The sequence below is a fragment of the Bos taurus genome, chromosome 11 (assembly GCF_002263795.3).
Source record: "Bos taurus isolate L1 Dominette 01449 registration number 42190680 breed Hereford chromosome 11, ARS-UCD2.0, whole genome shotgun sequence".
NCBI classification, from domain to species: domain Eukaryota; kingdom Metazoa; phylum Chordata; class Mammalia; order Artiodactyla; family Bovidae; genus Bos; species Bos taurus.
Genome location: NC_037338.1, coordinates 19,521,069 through 19,536,064, shown reverse-complemented (window position 1 = coordinate 19,536,064; position 14,996 = coordinate 19,521,069). Strand labels below are relative to the sequence as shown.

The 14,996-nt window shown below is 36.7% G+C and overlaps 1 protein-coding gene across 4 annotated transcripts in view; it reads left to right on the top strand.

The window, feature by feature from the left end:
* HEATR5B (HEAT repeat containing 5B) overlaps nt 1-14,996 on the top strand; it is a 102,484-nt gene that overhangs the window by 6,389 nt on the left and 81,099 nt on the right. For 3 of the 4 annotated variants that reach the window (XM_005212707.4, XM_002691283.7, XM_005212706.5), the window contains exons 4-8: nt 2,237-2,345; nt 5,335-5,484; nt 9,953-10,124; nt 11,520-11,677; nt 12,944-13,193. In XM_005212707.4, coding sequence (XP_005212764.1) covers nt 2,237-2,345; nt 5,335-5,484; nt 9,953-10,124; nt 11,520-11,677; nt 12,944-13,193 — 839 coding nt within the window. Of the gene's footprint in view, nt 1-2,236; nt 2,346-4,699; nt 4,897-5,334; nt 5,485-9,952; nt 10,125-11,519; nt 11,678-12,943; nt 13,194-14,996 lie in introns of those variants that run through there. The other variant, XM_059891720.1, reaches the window with a different exon arrangement.

Here is a 14,996-nt window from a genome sequence, read left to right as displayed (position 1 = left end):
GGCTGCATGATGGGCCAGATTTGGCCTGCAGACTGTTTCCCAACCTGTTTTCTGGACAAAGGAAACATAACTGGAAACAGAGCTGGCTTATTTATACCTTATTTCCAGTACAGAATAGTGGAGGGGATAAGTTCAGGAGAAGATGATGAATCCAGTTCTGGATGTGCTGAGTTTGAGTCCACGTGACAGTGTATAGCAGGCAGTTGGAAATCCTGGTCTGGGTTTCAGAGACCTGAGCTGAGAATGTTGTTTTGGTGAGTAGAGAGAGAATGGAGATTTGGGAGTAGGCTGAACCTGCGGTCTGGATAAAGTTACCTAGGAAGAGTGTATTACTGTTTTGAGAGGAGAAGGTGCCAAGGATACACCTTCACAACACCAACATTTAAGGAGCCAGGACCAGTATAACAGCTTACAGAGGAAATGGTGAAACTATTGTGAACTTGGACACTGGTGTTTAGGTCTGTTTTCAACTACATAGGTATGCTGTGGCTAAATTTTGTGTTTTTTGGGATGGATATGGATCTTAAAAGTGCTTTCCAGTTTATTCTGGAGTTGGGAGGTATGTTCATAGTTTTGTGATTCATTTCTCCATTACTTAGCAAATCCACACATGATTTTATAGTTCTGATAAAGCAGAATTTATTGCATGTTACTTATTACTCATATGTATTTCCAGTGGATTCATGGATTATATTTAGAAAGTCTGTAATATATGCTGGCAAATGACAGACATTTTTAACTTTGTTTTCAGCCTATAGAGTATTGAAAAAGCATGAAATTTGGAGTCAAAGAGGTGAAGATCGAGTCTCTGATTCTATTGTTTGTTGCTTGTAGGATAGTAAACTAAATTTATTTAATCACTCTCAGCCTCAGAGTAATTTGTTCAGGACACATAGCTTTTGTATGGCAGGTCCTAGGATTTAGACACAGATTTGCCAGACTCCAAAGGATACATGCAGATTCGCCTGCAATGCAGGAGACGCAGGTTGGATCCCTGGGTTGGGAAGATCCCCTGGAGAAGGATATGGCAACCTACTTCAGTATTCTTGCCTGGGAAATCCCTTGGACAGAGGAGCCTGGCAGGCTACAGTCCATGGGGTTGCAAAACAGTCAGACAGGACTTAGCAACTAAATAACAACAACAAAAGGAAAGCTTGGGTTTCTTTCCAGAGGACGGGTATGATTTATTATATGAATATGTTTATTCTCTTACTTTTCTGACAAGAATACAGTTTAACCATAGTATTTGTTAACAATTATAAAGAATAAAGGCATTTTTTTCTAAAATATTTTTAATTGAAATATACTTGGTTTACAATATTCTGTTAGTTTCAGGTGTATAGCAAAGTGATTCAGTTTTATATATATATATTTTAGATTATCTTCCATTATAGGTTATTATAAGATATTGAATATAGTTTCCTTTGTTGAACAGTAAATCCTTATTGCTTATCTATTTTATGTATAGTAGTTTGTATCTGCTAATCCCATACTCCTCTAATTTATCCCTGCCCTCCTTGTCCCCTTCAGTAAACATAAGTTTGTTTTCTATATCTCTGAGTCTCTTTTTGTTTTGTATGTAGATTCATTTGTATTATCTTTTAGATCCCACAAATAAGTGATATCAAATACTACTTGTTTTTCTCAGACTGGCTTATTTTACTTGCTATGATATTCTCTGGGTCCATCCATGTTGCTGTAAATGGCAGTATTTCATTCTTTTTTATGGCTAAGTAATATTCAATTGTGTATATATACACCACATCTTCTTAAGCTGTCATCTGTTCTGTTGCCATTGTGCCATCTGTTGATGGTCATTGGGTTGTTTCCATGTTTTGGCTGTTGTGCTGCTATGAACATTGGGGTGGGTGCATGTGTATTTTTGAAAAGAGTTTTTGTTTTTTGTGAATATATGCCCAGAAATGGGATTACTGAATCATATGGTGGCGATATTTTCAGTTTTTTGAGGAACCTCCATATCAGTGCTGTTTTTCATAGTGGCTATACCAGTTTACATTCTCACCAATGTAGGAAGGTTCCCTTTTCCTTATATCCTCTCCAGCATTTATTATTTATAGATTTTTTTATGCTAGTCAGTGATCAACAAGGTGTTATTGAAAGTTTAAAATTTGTGGACAAAAATATCCTGCACAAATACAAGTTGATTTCTGAAAATTAAAAAAATGACAAAATTATTAATCTGAACAGTGACTGATGAAAATGTCACTTCTTACAGGGCTGCAGTGGCTTGTGTTGGAGCATTTTATGAAAAAATGGGGAGAATGTTAGGCAGTGCATTTCCAGAAACAGTGAATAATCTTTTGAAATCTCTGAAGAGTGCAGAGGTAAGTTTTACAAGTATTCAATGTTTTGCTTGTGGTGGGAGTTCGGTGTTAGTTAGAACCTATGTTTTCCTTTTTTCTGTTAAGTGCATTACTCATATGGCTTAGCAAGAGGGTAATTTAAAATTATTACTTGTAAAGAATATTACTTGCCCCTTGTTTTGATGCATAGTTCCTCATATTTCAAGGAGAAAGGAAATAATGCTTTTCCTTAACAAAGAAGAGGTTTACATTAATCCCAGGGATATTTTTGTAGTGCCATATTGGTTTTTTGTACCGTAGCTAATGTATTAGTTTTCTAGGGCTGCCTGAATAAATTACCACAGAATGGATGGCTTAACAGAAATTTATTGGGTCCCAATTCTGGAGGTTTATGTATGAAGTCAAGTTATGAGCAGGGCCATTTTTCCTCTGATGCCTCTTGGGAATGATGCTTCCTTGCCTTCTTAGTTTCTCATTGCTACTGGCAGTCCTGGGCATTTGGTGGTATCCCTGAGTGTGCAGATACAGCTCTCGTGTCTCTGTCTCTGCTGTCATATGGTGGTCTACCTATGCATCTGGTTCTGTGTCCAAATTCTCATAGGATAAGGGTTCCAGTCATTGAATTAGGGTTCGCCCTGATCTTTACTTGATTTCGTTTCTCTCTCAGTTCAGTTCAGTTGCTCAGTTGTGTTTGACTCTTTGCAACCCCATGGACTGTAGCACGCCAGGCTTCCCTGTCCATCACCAACTCCCGGAGTTCACTCAAACTCATGTCCATTGGGTCAGTGGTGCCATCCAACCGTCTCATCCTCTCTCATCCCCTTCTCGTCTTGCCTTCAATCTTTCCCAGTATCAGGGATTTTTCAGATGAGTCAGTTCTTTGCATCAGGTGGCCATACTATTGGAATTTCAGCTTCAACATCAGTCCTTCCAGCGAATATTCAGGACTGATTTCCTTTAGGATGAACTGGTTGGATCTCCTTGCAGTCCAAGGGACTCTCAAGAGTCTTCTCCAATACCACAGTTCAAAAGCATCAATTATTTGGTGCTCAGTTTTCTTTATAGTCCACCTCTCACATCCATACATGACCACTGGAAAAACCATAGCTTTGACTACATGGACTTTTGTTGGCAAAGTAATGTCTCTGCTTTTTAATATGCTTTCTAGGTTGGTGATAACGTTCCTTCCAAGGAGTAAGCATCTTTTAATTTTATGGCTGCAGTCACCATCTGCAGTGATTTTGGAGCCCCAAAAAATAAAGTCTGCAACTGTTTCCACTGTTTCCCATCTATTTGCCATGAAGTGATGGGACCAGATGCCATGATCTTAGTTTTCTGAATGTTTAGCTTTAAGCCAACTTTTTCACTCTCCTCTTTCACTTTCATCAAGAGGCTCTTAAGTTTTTCTTCGCTTTCTGCAATAAGGGTGGTGTCATCTGCATATCTGAGGTTATTGATATTTCTCCTGGCAATCTTGATTCCAGCTTGTGCTTCATCTACTCCAGCATTTCTCATGGTGTACTCTGCATAGAAGTTAAATAAGCAGGGTGACAATATACAGCCTTGAGGTACTCCTTTTCCTATTTGGAACCAGTGTATTGTTCCATGACCAGTTCTAACTGTTGCTTCCTGACCTGAATACAGATTTCTCAGGAGGCAGGTCAGGTGGTCTGATATTCCCATCTCTTTCAGAATTTTCCACAGTTTGTTGTGATCCACAGAGTCAAAGGCTTTGGCGTAGTCAATAAAGTAGAAACAGATATTTATCTCTTGCTTTTTCGATGATCCAGTGGATGTTGGCAATTTGATCTCTGGTTCCTCTGCCTTTTCTAAATCCAGCTTACATCTGGAAGTTCATGGTTCACGTACTGTTGAAGCCTGGCTTGGAGGATTTTGAGCATTACTTTGTTAGCGTGTGAGATGAGTGCAATTGTGCGGTAGTTTGAGCATTCTTTGGCTTTGCCTTTCTTTGGGATTGGAATGAAAACTGACCTTTTCCAGTCCTGTGGCCACTGCTGAGTTTTCCAAATTTGCTGGCATATTGGGTGCAGCACTTTCACAGCATCATCCTTTAGGATTTGAGACAGCTCAGCTAGAATTCCATCACCTCCACTAGCTTTGTTCATAGTGATGCTTCCTAAGGTTATCTGGGAACCTTACTTTGAAATAAAGTCATGTTTACAGGTAACAGGGTATAGGACTGATCTTGTCTTTTGGCAGGACAGTATTCAATCCACAGCAGCTAATATGATATAAAGACAGTTCTGTTTTGTCATTTCAATTTGTTATTACTTCTGAAAATTCTTTGTTCAGTTGGGGTTAACTGAAAATAGACCAAGCACTGGTCTCATAGTCTTATTCTTTATCTAGGAAAACTAAAGGTTTCTTGGACAGCACCTCTTCTAAGAACTCTTTGTCTATTCATTTATTAAACAAGAGTTGAGGACATATTCTCAGGCATTAGGCTTGTAAAGATGGATAAGATCTACCACTTGACCTCAAAAAGCTTACGATCTAATGAAAGAGATCTATATTTAAATCAGTATACTATCAGAAATATGAATCAAACACTGTAAGTATAAAAACAACAGTTTAAATTAGTCCCAATAATTTCATAGTTTGGAATGGATCTGAGAAGTTTTAAAACTGTGTTGGATATTTTATTCCTCTTTTAGAAGCTTTGTATTACTTAGGTACTTTTTGTAACTTTTTGCATTCTAAAAGTTGGGATCCTTGAGAAATTATTATTTTGAAGCTTTTGAATCTGTCATGTTCTCATTATTTGCATTTCATCAGGTCCTGGTTACATTAGAATATATTTACGTACTGTAACATAATTTCTCAGGTATTGTTTTGTTGAAATTAATAATTATTTTTACATTTTAGAATACTTTTTTATTTTTCATTACTTACTATTTATGTTTAGAATTAACGCCATTAGGTCCAGAGAAGTTTTGTGTATTGGTGTGTTCTTATTTAAATGTGGAATTTTCTTTATGTTTATGTGTAGTCTCAGGGGCGAAGTGAAATCTTAATGAGTCTACAGAAAGTTCTGAATGGACTGGGTGGTGCCGCAGCTTCCTGTCATCGTGATATTTACAAGAATGCCAGGTCCCTCTTAACTGACAGGTCAATGGCTGTTCGATGTGCAGTTGCCAAGGTTAGTTCTCAGCTGGTTTATAACATTGCTTCTTAACCTGCTTGCTCTTAAATAATCGATGATTTTTTTTTTGTTTTAAAATATGGTATGATTTTTGTTCCTATGGATTAGTTTCATTTCTTTCTAGAGTCATATATAGGAGGGAATAATGTTGTATGTGCCTTTTTTTGGCCTGGCTTTTTTCACTTAGCATAATTATTTTGAGATTTATCAGTGTTGTTACATGTATCGATAGTTCATTCCTTTTTATTGCTGAGTAGTATTTCATTGTATGGATATACCACAATTGGTGTATTCCTTCACCTCTTATAAGTATTCAGGTTGCTTCCAATTTTGGCTATTACCAAAAAAGCTACTGTGAACATCTGTGTACTAGTTTTTGTATAGACACTGCTTTTCTTTCACATGGATAAATAGCTGGGAGTGGTATGATTGGATCATATTCTAGATTTACATTTAATTTTTGGAGAAGTTCCCACCTTTTCCAAAGTATTGTGAAATTTCCTCTTTCTCCATGACCCTTATCAACATTGAGTATTGCCAGTCTTTTAACTTTTAACCATTCTTATAGATATGTACAGGTATCTCATTGTGGCTTTAATTTGCATTTCTAGACTAATGATGGTCATATTTTAGGTGCCTATTTCCATTCATATCTTTGATAATGAATCTATTAAAAAATTTTTGCATTGAGTTATTTGTTTTCTTATTACTGAGTTTTGAGAGTACTTTGTAGGTTCTTTATATATTTCTTTATCACATAGGTGATTTGCAAATATTTTCTTGCACCCCATGGTCTTTCATTCCCTAAGTCGTTCCTTTCTAAGAAGAGGAGTTTTGAATTTTGTCAAAGTCCAATTGATCAATTTTTATTATGTTAATTATGCTTCTAGTGTTGTATGTAAGGGGCTTCCCGCAAAGCTCAGCTGATAAAAAAAATTCCACCTGCAGTGCAGGAGACCCCAGTTTTATTCCTCGGTTGGGAATTTCCCCTGGAGAAGGGATAGGTTACCCACTCTGGTACTCATGGGCTTCTCTGGTGGGTCAGACGGTAAAGAATCCTCCTGCACTTCGGGAGACCTGGGTTTGATCCCTTGGTTGGGAAGATCCCCTGGAGGAGAGCATGACAACCCTCTAGCTTGCCTGGAGAATCCCCATGGACAGAGGAGCCTAGTGGGCTACAGTCCAGGGAGTCTGGCAGGCTACAGTCCATGCAGTAGCAAAGAGTCAGACACGACTGAGCAACTAAGCACAGCACAGCATTGTATCTGAGAAAACGTTTCCTAGCCCAAGCTTTCTCCTGTGTTTCTTTCCAAATGAGTTTTATAATTTTACACTTGGGTATATGATTCACTTTGAGTTACTTTTTGTATATAGTGCAAGGTATACATCAAAGATTTTTTGTTTTGCTTTCCACATGAATATTTACTCATTCTAGTGCCATGTTGAAAAGGCTGTCTTTTCTTCAGTAAATTGCCTTTGCACCTTTGTTGAAAATCAGTTGTCCATATACTTGTGAGTCTGTTTTTGAAATCTCTGAATAGTTTCATTGAACTGTTCGTCCATCTTGATGTACCTTTCTTGATTACTGTAACTTTGAAGGTGAAAGTGAAAGTCGCTCAGTCCTGTCCAACTCTTTGTGACCCCATGGACTATATGGTCCATGGAATTCTCCAGGTCAGAATACTGGAGTGGGTAGCCTTTCCCTTCATCAGGGGATCTTCCCAACCCAGGGATCAAACCCAGGTCTCATGCATTCTGGCGGATTCTTTACCAGCTGAGCCACAAGGGAAGCCCAAGAATACCGGAGTGGGTAGTGTATCCTTTCTCCAGCGGATCTTCCGACCCAGGAATCAAAGCGGGGTCTTCTGCATTGCAGGTGGATTCTTTACCAACTGAGCTATCAGGGAAGCTCAACTTTATAGTGCCTTAAAATCAAGTAGTGTCAGCCCTTCAACATTTTCTTTTTCAAAATAGTTTTGGGTATTTTCAGTCCTTTGCATTTCCATATAAATTTTAGCTTATAAATTTCTACAAAAATAGCATGCTGAAATTTTTATTCAGGTTGCACCAAGTCTATAAATCAGTTTGGGGAGAGTTGACAGCTTATCATTAAGTCCAACTCATAAATATGATATCTCTATCTCGCATTCATTTAGCTCTTCTTTGATCACTCTTAGCAGCATTTTGTGGTTTTCAGATGCAGAGATCTTGCATATCTTCTGTGAGATTTATTGTTAACTATTTCATATTTTTGCACTATTTCAAATAGTACTGATGAAAAATTTTTTTAAATTTCTAATTGTTCATTGCTGACATAGAGAAATACAGTTGTTTTGTACATTGACCTTGTATGAACCAACCTTCCTAAACTGTGACTAATTCTATGTCAGCTTTTTTTTTTTTTTTTTTTAATGTTTTATTTATTTGGCTGTGTCAGATTGTAGTTGTGGCATGTGGGATCTAGTTCCCTGATCAGGGATCAAACCCAGGCCCCCTGCATTGGAAGTACAGAGTCTTAGCCAGTGGACCACCAGGGAAGTCCCTATGTCAGCTTTTTAAATGGATTCTATCACGTGTTCTATGTAGACAATCGTGTTGTCTGTGCACAGAGACAGTTTTACTTCTTTTCCAATCTGGATGTCTTTTATATATTTTTCTTTCTTACTGCACTTCCTGACCAGATCTTTCAGTTCTGTGTTGAATAGAAAACATGAGAGCCAACATTCTTTTCTTGTTCTTGATCCTTAAAGGGGAAATATTCAGTCCTTCACCATTAAGTATGATGTTAACTGTCAGTTTTCTTTGATGACCATTATCAGGTTGAGGAAATACCCTTATATTCCTAGCCTTCCAAGAAGTTTTTGTTAAGAATGAATTTTAGATTTTGTCAAATGCGTTTTTTTTTTTTATTATTATTTTTATTTCTAGTGTTGTTTCTGTTTTCTAAGTTTTTTATTTTAGGATAATTGTAAAATAATTGTAGCTTTACATGCAGGGGCTTCCCAAGCGGCTCAGTGGTAAAGAAACCATCTGCCAGAGCAGGTGGCACAGGTTTGATCCCTGAGTCAAGAAGATCCCCTGGAGGAGGAATGGCAGCCCACTTCAGTATTCTTGCCTGGATAACCCCATGGACAGAGGAGCCTGGTGGCTGTAGTCCATGGGGTCACAAAGAGTCCGACATGACTGAGTAACTAAGTGCATAGTGTGCAGGTTTTCATGCAATTGTAAGAAATAAAGTAGAGAGATCTTTATAAACTTATACCCAGTTCCCCCCAACAGTAATATCTTGAAAAAGCATATAGCATTACACGCGGCATAATACAATAGTGACGTTGACACAGTCCACTGATCTTGTTCAGTTTTCCCCAGTTTTATTTATAATCTGTTAAATGTTTCTTTAGCATTAATGAGATGAATAAAATGAATTCTTTCCAACTTGCTAATGAATTTCACTGATTAGTTTTAGAATTTTAATCAGTCTTTCATTCCTATGATAAACCCTGCTGGGTCATGATATATTATCCATTTTATATGTTGTTGGATTAGAGTTATTAAAAGTTTGTGTACAAGTTTTGCATCCATGGGAGGTATTGGTATGTAGTTTTCTTCCCTTGTAGTGTCTTTGTCAGATTTCAGTATCAGGGTCAGTATGTTGAGTTGGAAAGTATACACTTCTCTTCAAATTGCTGGAAGAGTTTATATAGGATTGGTATTATTTCTTACTTAATCATTTGGTTGAATTCATCAGTACAACTCTCTGGGTCTCCAGTTTTCTTTGGGGAAAGATTTTAAACTACAAATTCAGTTTTTAAAATAGATATTGGGCTATTCAGGTTATCTGTTTCTTCTTGAGTGAGTTGTCTGTTTCATCTAAGTTGTTAAATATATTGTCCTTTTAATATATATTGAATCTGCAGTTATGTGACTTCCTCATTCCTAATTTTGATAATCTGTGTCTTGTCTTTCTTTTTTCTCATCTGTCTGGCTAGAGATTTAGCAGATGTGTCGGTTGTTTCAAAGAAGCAGCTTTTGGTTTCATTTCTGCTTTTCAGTTTTCTGGTTGATTGACTTCCTCTCTTAACTGTATTGTTTCCTATTTTCCTGCTTACTTTGTGTTGAATTTGCTCTGTGTCATCTAGTGTCTTAGTTAGAAGCTGAGATTATTGATCTGAGACTCTTCTTTCTAACACAGGACTTTAGGGTTATGTATTTCCTCCTCACTGCTGGAATCTCAAGGGAGTATGCTGGGACAACTGTAGGGTTCAATTTGTGTTTTTAATCTCTTAAGGATTAGCATTCTTCATTGCCTGATGTCCAGTGTCTTCAGAACTGTTGTTTCATGTATTTTGTCCATGTTTTGTTGTTGTTGTTATTTCAGAAGAGAGAATAATTCTGGTTTTTCTTACCTTTGTCTCTGGAAGTGGAAGTTCTAATACATTTATTTATTTATTTTTTAAAATTCCAGTGTCTCCTAGAACTACAGAATGAAGCTGTGTTCATGTGGACTGCTGAACTGGAAAATATAGCCACTCTCTGCTTCAAGGCTTTGGAAAACTCTAACTATGGGGTACGAGTGGCAGTGTCTAAGCTCTTAGGAACAGTCATGGCTACAGCACTGATGCCAAAACAAGCAACAGGTATTATTTTCCAGCCCCCAATCTAGACTGTAACAGGTATTTGAAGATATATGGAATGCTTCCTTCTAGATGACGTACTACTTCTAGGCAAGTCAATTTAAAGAGTTTAAATTGTTAAACATGCTTATCTGCATTTTCATAAAATAGAAGTTCCCACATGGCTTTTTCCTTGATACGGTCAGGACGTTTTTTATGATAATACTGAACAAGATTACATGTAGCAAGTATGTTGAACATTTAAGCAAATAAGATTTATGGAGTGGTTTTGTATCTGTCCAAATGTACAGGGACTAGAATCTGGGCAGAGTAGATCTCCATTCATAGCAAAGTATTATTTTTCTTTTCTTGACCATTATTATAAGCAGAATCAGAGGCAGTGTTGATTTCCCCCCCTGTGCCTCATCGTTCCATGGAGATGCTTCAGGGACAACTCTGAGTAGATGTGGAGTGAACCCTGCTCTGCTGTTGTCCCCACGCCTCCTCCATCTCTGTATTGTAGAAAAAGATTCAGATTACAGGTTCAAGTCCTAGCTCTTACGTTTATTTGCTGTGAAACCCTTTGAGCTTTGGTCTTTTAATCTTTAATGATAATTATTTCAATCTTTGAATTAGGTAACAGTGATAATGATGATAGGTAACATTCATTAAGTGCTAACTGTGTATAAGGCACTGAATTATAGCAGAGTTACTTTATTTAATCCTCTCAAAAGCCCTATTAATCCTAAGTATTGCTGTTATTCTCATTTTATAAACAAGGAAATTGAGGCTTAGAGAGATGGTGTCATTTGTGGTATAATGAGTGTTCTATTAAGTGAAATCAAAACCCAGGCATCAAATTCTAAAGTCTACGTACCTAATTATGAGCTTTATGCCTGTTCGGCAGAATTTTTGTGAGGATTGTATTTGCTACTCTATATGAAAGGACTTTATGAAGTAGGACAGCTCTGTACCAGGGGTGGCAAGTTGGTTGCAGTCCAGTGACATTTCAACCCATAGGTTAACTGTTGTACAGAAAGCATGGTCTTGACAAAGTTTCATTGTGTCCATCTCAATTGGGAGTGAGGGCTGTGATCAATTAGCATTACCTGCTATGGATGTTGTATTCCTCATATGAAGTTAGCATAATTGTGAGACTGTTATGGCATAGTATTGAATTGTTTTTAATTTGTAGCACCTTCCTTTTTTTTTTTTTTTTAGCATTTTTTGCTTAAAATTTTTTATTTTTACAAGTACTTTGTAAATTGTAAGATTATAAGAAAATAAATAACTCTGTCTCCTTTGTAGTAGTTTAAGTATCCTTAAAAATAATTGCTTGCGTTTTAAAGCTAGATTATTAGAAAACATTTAAATAGCAAAACATATTTGCTTTATAAATTTGCTTTTTTTTCCTGAAAGTAATGCGCCAGAATGTGAAGCGAGCAACCTTTGATGAAGTCTTAGAACTCATGGCCACAGGATTTCTGCGTGGAGGGTCAGGTTTCTTAAAGAGTGGTGGAGAAATGTTAAAAGTTGGAGGGTCTGTTAATCGTGAAGTGAGAGTTGGAGTTACCCAGGTTTGTGATATATATGTATGTATAAAAGAATTCTGTTCATATCACTTGTGAAATTTCATCGAAGACTTGTACTAAGTAATAGCACATACAGAGATTTTTAATGCTATCTGTAATTTAATAATTAAAAAATGTCTTTCAAAGCATTTCTCTTACTAAATGAATGAATTATATTCAAATTGTAAATTACATGCTTATATGGAACATTAGATGCTTAATGATGTGTGAATAAACCTGCATCTGCTACATCTATCTGTAACAAAATTTTCCCAAATTTTACTTGGTAGAAAATCAGATGTAGAATAGGTTAGTTTTAATTGAAATTTTATTCAAGTAGCTTGAAGAATTTAGATTTTAATGTTTTCAACAACCCTTGTAGCTAAACATATTGGTTGGTTCTTTGGATTTATCATCATTGCTTAATCACCAATGTGCTTATGAAGTTAAACCTTATGTGAGATAATTTCAGAATAATAATTAATACCAAATAAGATATTGCAGTTAATAATATAATAATAATAGTTAACATCTAATACAAAGAGTTGGACACAACTGAGCACACACACATTAAAATGAAATGATTTTTTTGTGATCTTAGTCAAAATCATCCAATTATACCTTGTTCCAGAAACAAATGTAAAATAGCAGTAAATCATTTCAATCTAGTAGTCATAAGCAAATGTTTTACAGTTCTAGGTCAGCATTTATTTAGCATGTTGGGGCTTATTACTATATCATCTTCATCAGGGCTTCCCAGGTGGCTCGGTGGTAAAGAATCCACTTGTCAATGCAGGAGTTGCAAGAGACATGGGTTTGATCCCTGGGTTGGGAAGATCCCTTGAAGTAGGAAATGGCAACCCACTGCAGTATTCTTGCTGGGAAAATCCTATGGACAGAGGAGCCTGATGAGCTACAGTCCATGGGGTCGCAGAGAGTTGGCCACGACTGAGTGCACACACCAACACAAATACATCACCTCCATCACCGTCATCCCCAGGGTGATTTCACCTTTTCTTCCCACTCACACCACTCTCTTTATGTTCTTCGTGAAGCTATTATCCCAACAACTGTGTTTAGTTAAAGATACTTCAACCAGTAAATCCTATACTACAAGTACTAAAAAGGTCTCAAGTTTTAAATTTTCTCAATTGTAATCTCAAAGATAAGTTATTTTGCATGCTGTCATCAGTTATTTACGTAGTTGTTTTATCTGTAATTTCAGTTCGTGTATATAAATTTACCTGAAGTTGTATCTTAATCTATTTACAGGCATATGTTGTTTTTGTAACAACATTGGGTGGCCAGTGGTTGGAGCGTAGTTTTGCTACATTCTTGTCTCATGTACTTGATCTGGTTTCCCATCCTCGGGCAACACAAACACATGTGGAGGCTGTGTATTCCAGACGATGTGTCTCCTTTATTTTAAGAGCTACCGTGGGCAGTTTGCTAGGTGAAAAAGCCCAGATTGCAGCTGCCAAAGAAATATGCCAGGCGATTGGAAAACAAATGAAAGCAGTAGGTAAGAATTGATGTCATGGTATGTGTTGTTGATTATTTAGTCATTTAGTTCTTTATTGCTATCCTTAATAAATACTGATAGATCTGATTAGTTCATATCTCTTTCTGGAATGTGTCTTTTTTTTTTTTCTTCTTTTTTTCCAACACGCCATGCAGCATGTGGAATTTTAATTTCCCAATCAGGGATTGAACCTGCACCCCATGCACTAGAAGTAAGGAGTCTTAGCCACTGGACTACCAAGGAAGTCCCTGACTGTGTTTTAATAGTCATTTTTATTGTACTCTTACTTGATATTAAAACAACATATAATTACAGTAAATTGGAGTTTTTTAATATTTGGGTAGTGTGTTTGTAAGATTAGGTTTTTTCTGTTTTATTTCTAGTACCTTTACTGATTTTATAGCTCTCCTGGTATGCAGTAGCATATTGAGGAATCTTTGAGGGATAACCTATTATGGTTTTTCTTCTTGGAGCCTGTTGTTTTATAAATACATGTTGTTTTCCTCACCCTTATTAGGTTAATATGAAGACTTAAAAACAGTTACAGGTGATTTTTAACCCATTACAGAGTATACTGTGAAGCCTCAGTAATTCGTAATTAAAAGAAACCCTCTTCTAGGCAATATCAATTTTATAACTTTTTCAGATTAACAAATAGTTATGGAGTATTTGAGATTGCAAAGCAGTAATTCAGGTTTTGAACAGTAAGTAGGATAAAGTTACTGTCTTCTTGGTGCTTATAATACAGTCAGGGAACTAATGCAAGGTAAAATATAAATTCTGTGAGATAGTTTATTTTATCACTGTTGCGAATATTCACTCAGTTCAGTTCAGTTCAGTCGCTCAGTTGTGTCTGACTCTTTGTGACCCCATGAATTGCAGCACACTAGGCCTCCCTGTCCATCACCAACACCCGGAGTTCATGCAAACTCATGTCTATCGAGTCAGTGATGCCATCCAGCCATTTCATCCTCTGACGTCCCCTTCTCCTCCTGCCCCCAATCACCCCCAGCATCAGAGTCTTTTCCAGTGAGTCAAGTCTTCACATGAAGTGGCCAAAGTACTGGAGTTTCAGCTTTAGCATCATTCCTTCCAAAGAAATCCCAGGGCTGACCTCCTTCAGAATGGACTGGTTGGATCTCCTTGCAGTCCAAGGGACTCTCAAGAGTCTTCTCCAACACCACAGTTCAAAAGCATCAATTCTTTGGCGCTCAGCTTTCTTCACAGTCCAACTCTCACATCCATACATGACTACTGGAAAAACCATAGCCTTGACTAGACGGACCTTTGTTGGCAAAGTAAGGTCTTTGCTTTTGAATATGCTATCTAGGTTGGTCATAACTTTCCTTCCAAGGAGTAAGCGTCTTTTAATTTCATGGCTGCAATCACCATCTGCAGTGATTATACATTACAGAATATATACATTAATCAAGAAAATTATATTGCCTAACAGATATCTTTAGAAATAAGAATTTAATGACTATAATATCTAGGACTTTATATTTAGAAAATTAATTCCTATAAAATTAATGAAAGTGAATTTTTTTGTTATAGTTAGTAGCTTACTAGGTAAATCATATTTTAAATGGACTAACTGAAAGTTAGGAATTAAAAGATGTTCAAATGAGGTATTGTTAGATATGTTAAAGTAGTAATCTGTCCTAGATTCACAACTTTGAAGATATTTGTTTGTTGATTCATTGAAGAAATGTTTGAGTGCCAAAAACACTGCCAAATGGTGGGAGTAAAATAGCAAGCCACACAGATAACACTTGTTTAGGGAACTTCTAATTTAGTAACCAA